At 38.7% G+C, this 16,585-nt stretch overlaps 1 protein-coding gene across 1 annotated transcript; it reads left to right on the plus strand.

Moving 5' to 3' along the window:
- The first annotated feature begins 320 nt into the window (after positions 1–320).
- Positions 321–16,444, plus strand: prr16 (proline rich 16). The gene is made up of 3 exons (XM_023958303.1): positions 321–1,676; positions 5,413–6,501; positions 13,500–16,444. The coding sequence occupies exons 1-2, from the start codon at positions 1,542–1,544 to the stop codon at positions 6,277–6,279; spliced, it is 1,002 nt and encodes a 333-aa protein (XP_023814071.1). The 5' UTR covers positions 321–1,541; the 3' UTR covers positions 6,280–6,501; positions 13,500–16,444.
- Positions 16,445–16,585: the final 141 nt, after the last annotated feature.

Raw genomic sequence — 16,585 nt, forward strand, 5'->3', positions numbered from 1 at the left:
CATGTTCCCTTTATTGTGGCTCTTTGATTTTGAAAGAAAAAGGCTAATAATTTAAATAAATAAGGAGTTTTTAGTTTTGGTCAATTTCTTTAAGCTTTATCATTTGTGTTTAGACTTTTAACACATCCGATAACTGAGCAAAAATATGGTAAAAGGTTTAATCTACAGTCCAGCATGCGTCCATTAATATGATAGAAAATGTCATGTTTCACTTTGAGTTTTTTTTTTTTTTTGCATTTTAAATTGTAAATAAGTAAATCTGCTGCAGCAGGGCTTTGTTTGAGACAGGGTTGATATTATTTTGAAAGCAACTTGGATGGGCTGCTGCTGGGGAAAGTAATATGTCAAAGTTGTTTTTTGTTAAACAAATATTATCCTGTTGTAATTCAATTGTTGTAAATATTTAATGGCCACAAAAACATAAAGAAAGGGTGTCTTTTTAAAACAGCGAGGTGGGACTTTGTGGCTTTCCCTGGATTTTGGTCAGTTAGAAACTGAAAATTGCTTTTTTCTATGAAGTTCCAATTGGTATACAGTATTAGACTCTGATGTATTTGTTCAAATGTCTTACTTTCTCAGCAAACTGGAAAATTTCAGTCAATGTAGCAATGTGTAATTGAGAAGTTGTTGCTATTTAAACTTTTCTGTTTCTATTTTTTTCTGTTAAAATGATACTTATACCTGGATTTTAAGAAATTTGTGAGAAACAAAGCCTTAAGCAGCAGGAAATTGCTGGATTGGACTGTTTTAGTAGGAAACATGTGCTGCAACTTTTTGAAAGCACAACCAAGAGCTTTTGCATCATCATAACAGGGAGAAAACAGTGAGCAGCAGTCGGACTGGATAATCCGAGGGAAGGAGGAGAGGCAGGCAGAGCGCACCAGGCTGCTCTGCGCCCGGACGCTGCCTGCTCTCCTCACACTCTCCAAGGAGGCTGTGATGGAGACAAGATGAACCCTGCGATGTGTTTTTCAGCGGAAAGTGGCGTCGTTACTCGGGCGTCATCGTCAGAAACGGCTATTTCGGGGAAAGTGGAGGAATATATCCCATTTTGCTTGATATTTGTGGATTATTATGGACCGTCACAGCAGCGATGAACCCAGTAACGTGCAAAGAGATGCTACTTGTTCCTCTCTGCTAATATTTTTCATCATAAATTCGACTATTTTCTTTCCCCCAGAAATGTTAAACCCCGTGTTGACGTGACATATTTCGTTTGGCATGTCTTTTTTTTTCTACATTTTCACCCAACATTGACGCGCGTGAATGTGCCGCCTGTGTCAGACAGCATGATCCAATATTTTGATATACCGTTATTTTTGTGGTATGTGTTCCGCTCCAGTGCGCATGCCTAGCGGTAGATATAGAATGCCGTCCGACGTCACTTCTTCGCCTCGTCCTGACCACGATGTGGGAGCAGAAGTGGAAGGAGCGCAGAACTGAGGGAGCATGCGTTGGCACAGTGGCATCGTCAACACCAAAGGATTTTGTCTTGTTGTGTTCCTTCACCAAATAGCCCAGATTGTGCCATAAACTGAAGAATGTCAGGAACATCAAATGCGGAGGCTGAAGGAGTAGTCTCCAAAGTACAAGTGAAAAGGGAGATTAAGACAATCGTGGAGAATTTGGAAACTATCCTGGGAGACCTCAAGGATGTGGCAAAAGAACTAAAAGAGGTGAGCTGAATGTCTTTCTTTAACGTGGTCCAAGCACCCAGATGGGAGGCTGACATCCACCTCTGGGTGGCCTGGAAATGGCACACAATCACGCGTTCACACATGCACAAAAAGACAGGGCTGCACTCCTCCTCTTGCCCACTAATGTGATCATCATCTCCAACATGAAAGACATTTGGCAGGGAGGATGTGGGGAGTGAAATGACAGGACAGAGTCTTCGCTCTGACTCACTCCCAACTATGATGAAAGTGAGAAAAATGTAATCACAATTAATATTTAATGGACAAGTTGATTCAACCATGAAGGCGCCTTTGCATTTTATTTCATCATCTAAATGCTGTTGCTGTTGTTTGCTGCAAATTATCTCCTTGTATAAAAGAGAGATGGATTCTGCTTGTTGGTTGTTGTTTTTTTTTCTTTCCCTCTCTTTTCTTTTTCATTCATGCTAAATAATAAAGAATTGGAAATTGAATTCAAAGTGTTAAAGAAGCAGCGGTGTTGCTGAATGGTATAAGATCAATAAAGTTTTCTGTAAAGTTTTTGAAACAGAGCTCCTTCTATGAAAGTGATTCCTCCCAGAAGAGTCGAGGCATACGTTTCTGTTGTCACTACAGTCATGCCTACATTCATTGAGTGGGGGGTTGTTGGTTGTACATCAATTGGTTTGTTTTAATTTTCTTTTTTTCTTCTGTTTGTCTGCTTGTTTTTAACTGTAAAGCGATTTGAGCTGCATGGTACGAAAAGCACATTTTTTATTATCAATATAGCTTAATTCTAAAACCAATAAATCCAAATTTTAAAAAAAATCCACTAGATTTTCTTCTCAGGCTGACATAAATTTGTAAATCGTGCATTCAGACTGTTTTGCTAAAACTTTCAACTAGAGCTGTCATTATTATAAAACCTTCTTTTACATTATAAATGGCTCTCCTTCTGCTCCTCTGCTTTCTTTTTACATCTTGAGATTAATACGACTCCTTTTAGATTTTCCACATGTTTAACATTTACATCGGCAGCCATCACAGTTAATAAAAAAGACATTGTTATCTGTCTATCGTGATCTTTTTCGAATGTGCCCTGTTTCTTTTACCCTCTTTTTTTCCCTGCAGGAAATTGTGTAGAAGATCATTTATTCTGATACTGCACAGACATTGAATACATACCTCAAGGGGGTGTTTCAATCAAAGCCAGTGTTTGGGGCATAATCCATCTGAAATGCAGTTATCTGTTAAAACTCACAGGCTGGAGCTCAGCCTGCCTCTGAAAGGGGACCCTGCCCAGATGCTTGGCACAGGCGCTTGGGCTGCCTGGCCTACAGCAGGGGCTGCACGATGGGATACTGGTGTTACCTCTTGTGTGTGTCCCAACAAATTATCCATTTAAAGACTGCATAGAGAGTTTAGCTCTTTGCCTGATTTGCACTAACAGACTATCTCTCTCTTCAGTTTTCTTTCTCTAGCTCTTTTTCTTCTTCTCCCGGCTTCTTTTCAAGCCACTATTTGGACATGCATTTCAGAGCCTTACATGCAATCGTGTTTTAAATTAGGCCCATGTAGTTTTCTGAAGCTCTACTTCAAAAAGTGAGTACAAGTTTTGTCACAGGCTGCGCAGCGCTGTTGCTTTGAAACAAGAAGGCCCTGGTCCAAATCCCAGCCGGGTCCTGTCTGTGTGGAGTTTGCATGTTCTCCCTGTGCATGTGTGGACTTTTTCTGTCATCCTTCCACAGGCCAAAAACATGTTTTGTAGGATTAATTTGGTGATTGTAAACTGTCACTTTGGTTTGTTTGGGACTGGGTGGCCCTGCAATCAACAGACAAGCATTGCACCTCACCTTTACCCCGAAGTGGGATAGGCGTCAGCAACCCCGTGACCCTACACACCATTGACTGTATATGAGGAGTGGCAAATAGGAAGTACCCAGGGGCTCCAGGAAGCCAAAATCCAATAGACTTCTACTGAGAAATAAGCAGCTATGTTTTTGTCAACATAACCTTTACATATGCTTGCTAATAATATTTTTACATGACATTTTTCAATTTTATAACTGACCAATTAGATGCCACAATAAAAGTATCAAAACATTTGAATGCCAGATTCTCCCAAGTCCACTTTCAAATAATAGGGAACGTGACCTTCCAACAAGCTCACTCCTGACTGGCAAGAGTAGTTGCCATAGAAATGTTGACCCAGACCAACTAGGACCAATCATACCAATCACAGGACGTTCAGCTCCAATATGGCGGCATCCGTATCGTGGAAAATGGCGACTCAATTGACATCATTTTGCTGGAGCCAGAAGAAGTTATCCCTTTTCAGTGGGTGACATCACACTCACTCAGTCCAGTCCTCATGTACAGTCAATGCCCTGCACAGGAAAAGCTGGAATATAAGACTGATAGAAGTTTTTGTCAGTTTCCTTTGTGGGTTTTAAACAGAACAGAGTTTAAAGAGTTGAATATTGGAATTATCAGTCACAGTATGTTAGACTTTCCAAATTCTAAGTCGTATAATTAACTTTAGTTTTGAGCATCCAAGCCGATTTCATCAAAAGGAACAAATCAAGGAAGGAATTTATGTTTAACAGAAATAAAATTGGTGAAACACAGACAATTTTAAAAAAATCAACTTTAAACCCATAAAGAAAATGTTTTATATTTCCAGTTTTTACCGTTTAAAACCATTTATCTGAAAGTCATTACAACAGTTTTCCAGTGTCTTGGTACAACAAGTTCCTCTTGTAGTCAGTTCCTTTTTGGCCTTAGATACCTTTAGATGGTTAGTGTTTGAAGACTGGAGGGGAGTTGTGTACCAGCCTCAGGACAACTTTCAGCTGGGATGGCTCTAGTCTCCTCCATAGGCTTTAACAAAGTGATGCAGAAACTGACAGGGTGCATGGATGGTTGGATGGATAGACATATGTATGGATGAAGAAAGTTCAATCAGGCATCATGTCTCAAAGGAATTTGAAGGAGTCTTTTTTGCACAAGTTGAAGGCATTGTTCCTTTTTGTACACACAGAGATTTCTCTAAAAATGTACTCTTGAATGCACAAGTTTGTGATTTTCATTGCACGTCAAGAGGAAAATGATGAAATATCAGACAGCTCTACTGATCACATATATGGTTGGATCAAACTTGTTTTAGGTCATCAGAATAAATTAAAAAAAAAAAAAAAAAAAAAAAAGAACTAATTAAATGGAACCATTTTTTGCAAAACATTTAAGGTCCTTTTGTCCTCTTATTTTGTTGTGCCCACACACCAAAGAGAAAAGTTAGTTTTCAAACATTAAAAGTAATCCGCTTTAACAGTGTTTATTCCTATGTGATCACACAAAATGGTTTTTAAGTCTTGCCTTCCTGGTAGATATAAAAATGAACCTTTTTGACACATCATTTAAGCATTTGTCTGGTAGGTTCTGAGTGCTAAATAAGCTAAATGACATTTTCTATTGGGAAGTTGTTTTTGCTTCACAGCAAGAAAGTCCCAGTTCGAGTCCCGACTGGGGGACCTGAAACCAAAAAGAGACCTTTTTAGTGTTTTCTTAGGGAAGATCAAACGATTTTGTGATAGAATTTGTTTTGTTCTCTTCCACAGCCTTGTTTTCTTTTCTCTTGATTTTCTTTGCAGCTGAGATTGTTATTGGTGATATTTCCTAGTCTCATGCCAAGTTGTCACATAAATTTATTAACCTTGACCTGAGCTGTCACAGTGACACTTCTCCTGCTTGTCACCAGGTTGTTCATGAGATTGACACCCTGACTTGTGACCTGCAACTGGAGGAGGAAGGACTGACAGACAGCTCAAAGACTGACACGCTCAACTCCAGCTCCAGCTCCACCACCACCACTACAACTGCTTCTAGTCTGGAGAAGATGAAGCTTCTTCCAGAGGAATACTTTTTTAAAACACAGGTGCCCTTCAATCGGGTTCCTGCCAACCCCTTGGCAGTCTTGACTGTCCTGAAGAAGCCACACCCACCCCTGCCACCGCCGAGACTCACCTCACAGAGAGCTGAAGATCACAACGCCAAAAGTCTGCCTCATCCGACTTTAGTTTTATCAGGGAATATATCAAAGGCTAACGGGTCTTTATTTAGGAACGGCGGGCTTTTCCCACTGAAACCAAACAAGGATTTATTCTCCTCTACTCCATGCTTCATTTCCAATGATGGCGGGATTCCTGAATCAGGCCTTGTTCCCACATTGCCGAAGCCCATGCCGCTTCTGAGGCATGACAAGAACAAATGCCCAAAGGCCCCCGGCAGGGAGCCCCGTGAGAGAGAGCGTGTCCGTTTCAGTGAGAAGGTCCAGTATCACGGCTACTGCCCAGACTGTGACCTCCAATATGATGTCGATGAGACAGAACTCCACTTACAGGCTGAGCTGAGCGACCTGCGGCTCAGCCCTGTGCACTGCTGCTCCTCTTCACCCCGTCCTCCTCATCCTCTTTCTCACGAACTATTGTTGGAAAATGGAGGGCTCCCTGTCAGCCACAGCTTTCCACCAACGACAAACACTCTTCCACCTTGTGTGCCTCCTCACGCACCTTCCCTGAAGCCCCATAAAACAATCTTACGCAAATCAACCACCACAACGGTTTGACAACAAGCCCCCTTTGTCACGTCGTAATCTAAAGTCTTGAATAATTATTTGTTTTTTAACCTCGTCAGCGCCTTCCACTCCAATTGAACTTTGGATTATACTGACAACAATAGGAATGTTTGGGAAACAGACAGGAAAAGGGGGATAGAGTGCGTCGAAAAGGAAAGAAAGGCAGCGCCATACGGCCGACGACAACAACAACAGAGAAATCCAAATGAGACGGTAAGTGTTTGTGCATGTATGACTGTGTTTTCCAATAGGGTAAAGAGGAACAAGGTAATGTGCAATTATGTGTGCAAACTGATGCATGACTATGTGTCCTCCTACATGTTTATTGTGTTATCCATGACGGTAGACATTTAATCAAAGTGTGATGTTCTTGTTAGAGTTTACTGGATGAGCAACAGCATTCTCTGAACTCTGAAAGTCAGGATGTTGTTTCTTTGAGAGGATGCTTAATAATTGAAATCCTTTTGGATAAAACAAGTGAAGCAGCTTCCTAGAGTTTTCATCTCAGGCATTAAAATGCTCCCATAAGTGGACACGCAGAAATGTGCAGAAGGTAATTGTATTTTTATCCACAATTTTTATGTCAAAAAAGACAAAACAATATGGACTCAAAGTTTCAGTTCTCTGATGAAAGAATAAAGGGAAATCAAAGATAACATACTTAATGGACAAGACGGGTTTTCATTGATAGACAACCATCTGCTTTACATAAAAACAGGAAGCTCATGATCAAAGGTTTCACATTTCTTATCCTCAGATGAGGGGAAGAAAAAGGGACGGCATAAAGAACTATTTATGTCTAGTTCAACACTTAAGTTTTTAGTTTTGTTTAATTCAATTCAATTTTATTTGTAAAAAAATGTCTTTTTTAAACCACTGTGTTGTGTTGATTTTTCATGTGTTTGTGGATACAACAAAAAATCCAAATCATTGATTGAAACATGCAGTGAATGTGACTTTTTTTTACATTTTTTCTTCAACATTTATGATATATTAGCCACAAGGGCTGGGCTTAAAAAAATCAATTAATTAAATTGAATCGATCTGCATTTAGAAAATGCAATGTTGATTCATCAACTTCATGAATCAATTTTAAAGCATTTTTTGTGTTAATTTCAGGGAAAAAATAGATTTCTCTTAGTTTTTTTTTTAGTTTTTATAGTAAGAATTTTTTATTTTGATGCTGCAAGTTCCACCTTTATTCATTTGAAATCATCATTTCAAAGATGTAAGTTTCAGATAAAAACTTGTCAAATATATCAATATTTATCTAATTCCGTTGAATTAAAGCTCCTTTGAAACTCATGACGAGTAAATCAAATTGACTCAGTGTTTTGGCAACAGCAACCACCCGTCTTAGCCACTTAAGGAATCTATAGAACAGTCATTTCTCCCAAAGGCTGCAGTGTAGCTCAGAGATTGACAGACCATAAGCCTCATTCTCTCAGCAGTTAATACATTAAGGGCTGTCTGTTGTTTGAATAACACAAGAGATAAGGAGTATTTTTGGGAAATCTTTATTTATTTTTATTTGGAGCTCTAGAAAACTGTTAAAGTCCCCAATGCAATTAAAATGTAATGGTGCAAAGAAAGACAAAGCACAAAAGAAAAAACAACAGCAACAAAAAAAAAACGCACAGTAAAAACACAGTGTGGTTGAATGAGTCATGATTTCAGGTCTTTCTTTTTTTAAACAAGTTGATGCTCTCTGATCTGAACTGAAAATGTAAAAGACCGCTCAGAATATTATTAGCAACAAGTTCAAAATGCAGGGCTCTTTGATAGTATGAGGTTCTCAAATCTGCTTACAGTCAGTGCAAATTATGTCGACAGACTGTACTTTGTATGGTAAAGTCTAAAAAAAATCCATGTGAAGACAATTAATTTTCTTAGAAGATTCAAGCATTTTGCAGATTCCCAAACCACGTTTGTATGCATTATGCATGAGCTTGGAAGGGCAGAAGTACAGGAGAGTCCTGCAGCGCTGATTTCCTACCTTCTTGGAAGAAAATGCATGAAAATCTCTTACCAATTCCTTCTGTGGCATACAGTATGATGCATTTGCAGGAAATAATACCCCAAAACAGGGAGGTATCTTTATTTTAAAGCTAAAGTTATGCAAAAGGCAATTCAAAGTAATTTATAGAAAAAGACAAATTAAAAGCACAAAGAAAAAACTAGATTAAAAGAGAAGGTAAAAGACGTGGCCGTCTTTTTGCAAAACTGTGAAAATATTATAAAGGGGTTAACACTTTACTATTACGACCTTTTCTCTACATGTAGAAATAATTCTTTTTTTGGGTAGACACCCTCACTTTATAAATCAGTTATATGATATCTTTTAGGCTAAATGGACGGTAAGCTGATCAGTTCTGCTCTTGAACAGAGATAAAGCAGCAGGATAAATGGAGCACTTTATTTCCTCAAAGGAATATAAATCAGCAGTAATCTCACATCCTCCCAGTCAATATTGAGCAGTTGGTATTCTCCACTTTATCAGCCTCTATTAAAGGGTAATAAGGCCTATAAAACCGGTGTTTGATGTGTGCGCGACTACAGATAATTATTTAAAAAAGGGGGGTGTTGGAATTCTTAGCCATGTTTGTGTGTGTGTTGGAGGGGTGGGGGTCTGCTTGTTTTTTAATGTCTGTAGATGCATGTTAAACTGCATGTCGACATGTAAGACTTGGGGAGACAACATCCCCTCCAGTCAGATGAGAATAGTGCTCTTTCCTCCCAGCAATGCCCTTAATTAGCTGGATCAGGCCACAGAAGACACTAGCGCTGCCTCGAATTTTGCAGCATCGGCCTTGACAAAACTTGTAACCCAGGCTGCAAATATTTATGATAAACAGACAGAGACAGCAAAAAAAGACAACTAAATATGGAAATGTACAGAAGGGGCAAAACACTTCGGGAGATGTGTATTTTAATGCTTGTTTCCTGTGTTTGTGCAGGGATTTTGGGTGCGGACTGTTTGAAGGTTAAGGTTGGGGAATCGTGGTATGATATAGCATCCATTGATGAGTAAATCTAATACTCTGACTGACCCTGCAATCTCAAATTGGCTTTTTTTATTAGGGGTCAGTGAGTATAAAGCAATGAGAAAATTAGATTGCGTAAGAGAGTGGGGAAGAGGGATGATGAAAGGAGAAAAATGTGGGGCTTAGAGAAATGAGAAAAAGAATGAAACTGGCATTGGGTGGAGGCTGGTGGTGTTTCGACTGCACAGCGTTGGCTGCTATGAGGCTGCAACTTGATGGTTGCTCCCAGTGTAACACTTTTACTCTTTTCACCTTGTATGAGTGGATCCTGATTAGTCTGGAGACAGAGTATAGTACTAAACAGAATAGATATTTTTGATGGACTGAGGTACAGGTAAGGCAGACTTTAAAAACTATCATTTATGAATTTGTCCCTTTATTTTATTTGATCTTTTTATTTCAGTCAAATTCAAAACTTCAGATGTCTCTAAAACTAAAGGAAAATAGGCTGTAAAAATGTTTTTAAAATTTGTAAAATGTGATCATTTTTGCATGACCATAAGCACAAATTGTACAAAAGTCACCCAAATGTCCCCTTTTCAGCATTCAAATGTGATTTCCACTGCCTTTGACTTCTGACAGTGGGGAACACTGCTGTAGAATTCACTAAAGCTTGTCTGTATGCCAAAAATGTTGATGCTAATGTCACAGAGAAGCTTCCATTTGTTAAATATTGTGTTAAGGCAAGATGCTGGATGTGCTGTGCATAGACAAAAGAAAATTAGGAATATTACCAAAGAAAAAGCTTTCAGGCTAGGAGCTCCTTTTTAAGACTAAATCGATTAACCTGTTTGTGTTCTGTGTACTCTCTGCAACAGATTAAAAAAAAAGCTGCAGTACTGAACTTTAGTTGAAGGGCGCAGAAGTAATCTGTGACCTTTTTTCAGTCTCTGAAAGTTTGTTGACCTGCAGTATGAAAGGTCCTGGTTTGGCTGCATAGGAGACACGTGCTTCCATTTGAGCAAACTATATGCTATTCAACAAAATTCAACACTCATTTCCAAAATAACATGCTGTCGGGGATTAAGGTTTGTGGAGGAGCTAAGTATAAGAGACATGGCTGGGTGGAAGGAACTAAACTGAATTTAATACTGAAGCATTGCCAAACAAGAAACAAAACTCAAACTAGAACGTGATAAACCAAAAAGCAGAAACATAAAATGATAAAAGAATGGAAAAGTAATCAACTGAATCTGAAATGTTGGACTAATTTGAAACTGGAGCCCGGTGTGTTGTGACCGAGGTGAAAGCTGAGCACAAAACATGACTAAAAATAAAAAAACTCAAATTAAAGGTCACTAATACGTGCACAGGCAAGCTCTGCAAATGTATATTACTGCAGGCACATCCATTTAAGGACCCACTCTGATGAAAATTGTGTTTTTAACATGTTCTTGTGTCCTTTTTCTGATAATAGAGGACATATATTAAGAAAATCAAGCTCAAAATTGCAATTCTGAGTATTTCTCAATCCAAATCATTACGAATCAGGAGCAGAAGAAAAAATGCGGGCCACAAGCTCCCTGCTCCGTTCCAGTCTGATGCATCCACTTGCAGACGACTAGAACCATTTACATTTTAGTTTTCCCCGTCAGAGCTGGCATCTGGCTGGCAGAGAGCTCACCATTTTTACTGCACCGGTATTGTTAGGTTAAAGATGTGAGGGACTGTCAGCTAACTGGAGAAAGTGTAAACACAGAGCTCTCAGCAACAAGGAGGGGAAGGGGGGCAGGGTTGCTCTACGGCGCAACTCAGACGAGTGATTCTAATGAAAAATTGCCACTCTGCAGAAACTATGTTCTAAAAGACGATATAGATTGTATGGATTTTGGCTAAAATAATCATAATTGAAAGACCACTGGGAACACTTTTAAAATAGATCAAATGGTGATCCGAACGGGTCTTTAAAACTTCAGATTTTGTTAAAACTATCTCTCTAGATTACCACAAGACTAATAGAAAGGTAAATGAAAAATGTGATGAATCTTCTGGAGGTTGATCAACGGCATGAAAATATTTCGATCTGTCACAAATCTATAACTGTCAATCATATAGTGTTCCTGTGAAATAGAAACCACTGACCATTAGTGTGGAAGTCTTTCTTTGTTTATGCCATCTGAGCTCTACTGCTTTAGGCTGAAGGATAAGGTTGCATGGGCAGGGAGGAGGTGGATCTTCACCGCCTCCAACGTGAGTCAGGACTGAGTCAACTGCACTGACTTACTCCTCACAGCTCACCGCTCCGGTTCATAGCCCAGTGCTCTGCCTCCCTCCCCCTCTCGCGGTCTTGCTCTCTCATTATTTCTTTATTTCTTTCTTCCTTTCCCCTTGGCTGATGCATTTACTCCTACTCAGCAGCATCTGTATGCTGAATAATATCTCTGAGTTTATGCATGTGCATGTACATGAGGGCGGGGTTGCTATTATGGGAAAAAAAAGTCATTTTTGGACCAAGCACAAGCTAAATCAAAAACTTTTTCTATTCGTCTTCATAGAGCTGTATATCCACTGCAATTTAAGAGCCTTTGAATAATAAACAAACTTTCATGAATGAAAATAGGTGTTTCTGGCTGTGATGCCTCCACAGATAAATTTCTATGCAGAGCAGATGCTCCATTTAATTCAAATCATTTTATTTATACGGCATCAAATCACAAACAAAATCATATGCAAAGAGAGCAAAATAACTTTTGTTATTGATTAGATTAGACTAAACTGGACTGGATTACAATAGAGTACATTAGAGTATAGAGCAGACTACATTACATTACATTGGATTGGACGGCACCAGACTGGAGCGGACTGCATTAGATTTAGATTATATTAAGTATAATATAGATTATACTTTATTGTTACTGAGATGTACAATTACAGGTGACAAACTGAGGTTTGGCATCTGACCATAAATGCAAAAGGGCGACAAATGAAAACCAGTCTTCTGAAGGTGCTGTGATGTAAACAAACCTATTTTCACTCAATTCCTTATATATTACTTTGTAGTGTGTCAATTTTAAAATCTGATATGGTCTTAAAATAAATGAATAAAGTAACAGTGAGTAAACCTGCTCAGTATCTATTACCTGTTCTAGTAACGGTGTTGTTTCCATGATATTCAAACCTCATAAATGCATGGCATGCAGTGATACTCACTGCATGTGTCAAAATGAGGCACACTTTTTGACAACGAATATTAATGAACTGTTGTTTTCCAGCCTGTTTGTTGGAAGTGATAGTCTGCTTACAGACATGTCGTCTGTCTGCTTATCTTTTTCTGCATACATCATTTCTTTTTTTGTTTCTTTAATAAGATGCAGATGAAAAAAATATGAGGCTAAATTAAATTAAGTGAAACAAATAAAGATGGTGTTGCATGCCGGTGGCATTATATATCTAATTGAGATACAGTAGGCAAGCTTCACTGGAACACACACAAAAAAGGCATGACCTACTTTAGCAAATACCAGAACCTGGAAGCAAATCCAGAGAAAATTAGAAATGAATGCTGACTGGTCTTTGTGCCTTTATCCGTGACTCAGACAAAGTCATGATATGGGAAAGCAAGTGTGCCAGCTGTGGAGGCATGCTGGTTTACATAAAATGTAATGTTAAAGGGTTACATGTGTTTGATGTGTACATCAATGCGCGCTCATGCAGGCATGTGTGTGAGAGTCAAAGGCCAGCTGACGGTTCAGTGCAGTTTAAAAAGCTTTGGTTGTGAAGCAAACTTAATGTGAGGATTTTACGCCCCTTTGGTTATTGTTAAAATTTAGAGACATCAGCTGCACTCGACACTCTGGGGAAGAAAACAATATCTCCACCGCTGAACCAGGTTTGTAGGAGCCCAGATGGGGCCCTCTGCTTCCTGGACTACTCCAGGTTGATTAAGAAACGGTGAAAAGAAACAACAGCTGCTTATAAAATGACCTATGGTGAGGTCTCTGATGTTTCTCCAAATGAAAAGCCCTTTTTTTAAAAGAAGACATTAAAGCCAGACACTTAACTTTGGTGAGTTCAACACGTGTCATTGGGTGCTTGCTTCTGGGTGATGAGTCCTTTCATTTTGCTTTACAAAAAAGCAAATATTGCTGCTGTGGCTGTCAAGTAGCTCTCCTCCCTGCAGACAGATATTCGCACTAATGTGTTTCTTCTTTTTTTTTCTATCTGCAGGGCCCATTGAGATACTTGAGTTACAAGAAAATGGGTTGATTGCCTGAGACAACTGATCGGTCATGGCTGATCAAACCTGGAGGAGCTGGAGCTAAAAATTAAACATCATTTCTGAGATGAATAAAGTGCTAACTGCTCACAACAGACAGCAGACAAGAGTCTAAGAAATTCATATTTCAATTTTGAAAGCTGGGAAAAGATTACTGTCAACCAAGCAAAAACAAAAAAGGCAAAATAAAAGGACAGCCACTGTATTTCAAAGCAGACAGATGAATTTAGAGCTGTGATAATATGTTTGCTTAGACAGATGTCTGAACCAAAAGGTTAAAATCCTGCAAGACCTTATCATCAAAAGTTATGAGGCGAGTTTAAATGAAGCCGTGCAAGACGGGGTGAAATGATGTAAGCCACAATTTGATTGATGCTCGCACATACTTTTGCACCGCGCATACTTAGATGGAAATCAATAGCTCCACTCGACCGATGATATTTTCCTTTTAAGGATTGTAATTGTCTTTGTTTGAAGAGACCAATAGGTCTGACTGTGAGAAAAAAATACTGCCGGACTGCAGAAAAGGATATGATGTCAGTACGTGCCATATCACAGTCACAGAAGACCAGTGTTTTAAAGCAATGTGGTTATTGCTCCATGTTCAGATGCTCTGTTCATTGTTCAGTCCACTGGTTCCAAGTGTCCATGGTTTGAAAACGGTGCGCCGTGTCCTGTAGTAACAGCTTTAAAGGATTATTGACAAAGTAATAATTTGCATCAAATTTTATTTGTATACAAATATACATGTACATGTTTGATATTAATGTATTTCAGGCCTTTTTCTACAGAGACTTTAACATTTAAGAAGCAGTATTTTTGATATGTTAGTGGATGTGTGAGAGATTTTTTTTGTTTGGCTTGTTTATTCTATTTTTCCTTACTGATGAAAGCTGGCATTCCCTCACAGTTTGTGGAAGTCATTTACATATTCTGTATAGAGTTGATTGGATGAAAAACGTTTGTGTTGACACTTTACAGAATGAGCTCCTTTGTGATTAAAAGAGCCAGGAAAGTGAAAAGAAGTTTCCATGCCTTGTTAAAAAATGGGGTTTTGAGGAATGCACGGCTTACTCTTCACTTGGTTTAGCCATCGACATGTTTTTCTATGCAGTTTATGTGAAAAGGCTGTCTGTTGGTGGGTCTAACATGCAAGGTGCTTTGCTCTCCGTAGTAGAGTGATTTTTTTTAATTGTTTAAATAATACCCAACAAATTATTCATGCAATTACCGTAAATCTGAAGGCTTTTTACAATTGGTAAATAGAAAAAAGATGATATTACAAATATTTGTTGTTTAAAGACTGTAAATTCAGGATAATAACTAAATTATATCAAGAAAAAATCTGCAATACTGGAAAATACAGAGTTAATTGTTCAGTATAATTATTTCAACACTCATAGTTCCACATAATGTAAATTAGAGGCACCCCTCTTGAAAAGTCATCCCTGTTGTTTTCATTTGCCAAAAATGTGGATACATGACCTCTGAACCATAAAAAATCGGTTCAAATGACAATCAGAATGTCTTGAAAACTGTCTGTGATGTTTTGCTGTGTTCACAAACTTCTAACTTGTGAGAAGTAAAATCTTTGCACTTCATCGCTGGTGTATGTGCGTAATTTAAAAAATATATATATTGATTGTTTCTGTCAGAAACTGTAGCCATGTGGTCACAGGCTCTGTTCTGCATGAGTCTGCACTTCTAGAAAGCAACTTGAGGACAACCTTTAAGTAGAGAGAGACACAAAACATGGCATCATTAGCTGTATCTGTTAGCTCTAAAGGAGTGTGATCAGATTGCAGGCGGGCCTGTACTTAAGGTCATGAACTGTCGGCGAAATGTGTTTTAATGAGGTCATTGGGATCTGTCATGGTCATACAGACTCCTGCTTTGACTGTGGCGAGCAGCTCTGCAGCCTCATAATTAAAGTAAGGGTCAGGGCAGGGCAGCAGTGGCCTACAAACAGAAAAAGCGACACATCTGAGATATTTTTAGTTTTAAAAATTGAGGACTGGAGTTTTTTCCTAAGAACGTTAAAGTGAGCCAAGTCATTTTTAGGAATGTACAAGATACAAGGAAGATAGAATTTGTTGAAGCCTATTTACCAGCCATTTTAACACTTAAACCTGCTCAACATTTACGATAAAGTTGGAACCTGATCAGCCAATCAGATGGCATTAACTTTTAAACATGGTCAAGGTGACCTGCAAGGATTCAGTGTGAGTATCACAATTGGAGCGAAAGAGGATTTGAACGAGTGAGATCATTTTTTACTTCAGCCTGGAAAGGACTATGTTTTTATGGATCATTCTGACCCAACATTTTCTAATCTTCTCCTGTCCAATCTAAGTGAGTCCTCAGAAACTGGTGGCTCAGTTTCCTGTTCTTATCTCTGACAGGACTGACACTCAGCATTATCCTCTGCTGCTGTAGTCCACCTGCCTTAAGGTTAGACGTGTTGCGCATTCAGAAGTGGATTGCTGCATGCTTTGGCTCTAAAGGCTAATTATTTCATGCCTCTTTCTGTCATCAAGGACCAGTTTCACTGTTTTCCTCTAATCTCTAACATTAAGAAATCACCTATTATCTCCATTCTAATACCCAGCTTAATCTTCATTAAGTGTTCTGGACTAATATTCCACCTTAAAAAAACATAAGCAGCCTTATTGTAACTGTTTTTTAACAATTTAGCTCAGTGGTGTTGAACTGGAGGGCAGGTGATTTATCAGATACTCCAGTCTTGCCTGCCACTGATTAGCTGCATCAGGTGTCCTTTAAAAAATAAAAAGCTGCAAGGCAGGGTTAGTTAAAAAAAAAAACTAGCAGGATTCTCACCCTTGAGGACAGCGGTTTGACATCTGTGCATTAGCATAAACTATTCTATACCCCAAAACACAGACATAAAAGCAACTGCTGTCTTAATAAATCCTGTGCTATAAGAGAATACTATGAACCATTATTTGAAATCACTTCCTGAAACCCCTTAACAATGTTATGCTTTATTTCTGTTCTTGTTATATGAAAAAAAATCTAT

Source organism: Oryzias latipes, chromosome 9 (assembly GCF_002234675.1).
Source record: "Oryzias latipes chromosome 9, ASM223467v1".
NCBI classification, from domain to species: domain Eukaryota; kingdom Metazoa; phylum Chordata; class Actinopteri; order Beloniformes; family Adrianichthyidae; genus Oryzias; species Oryzias latipes.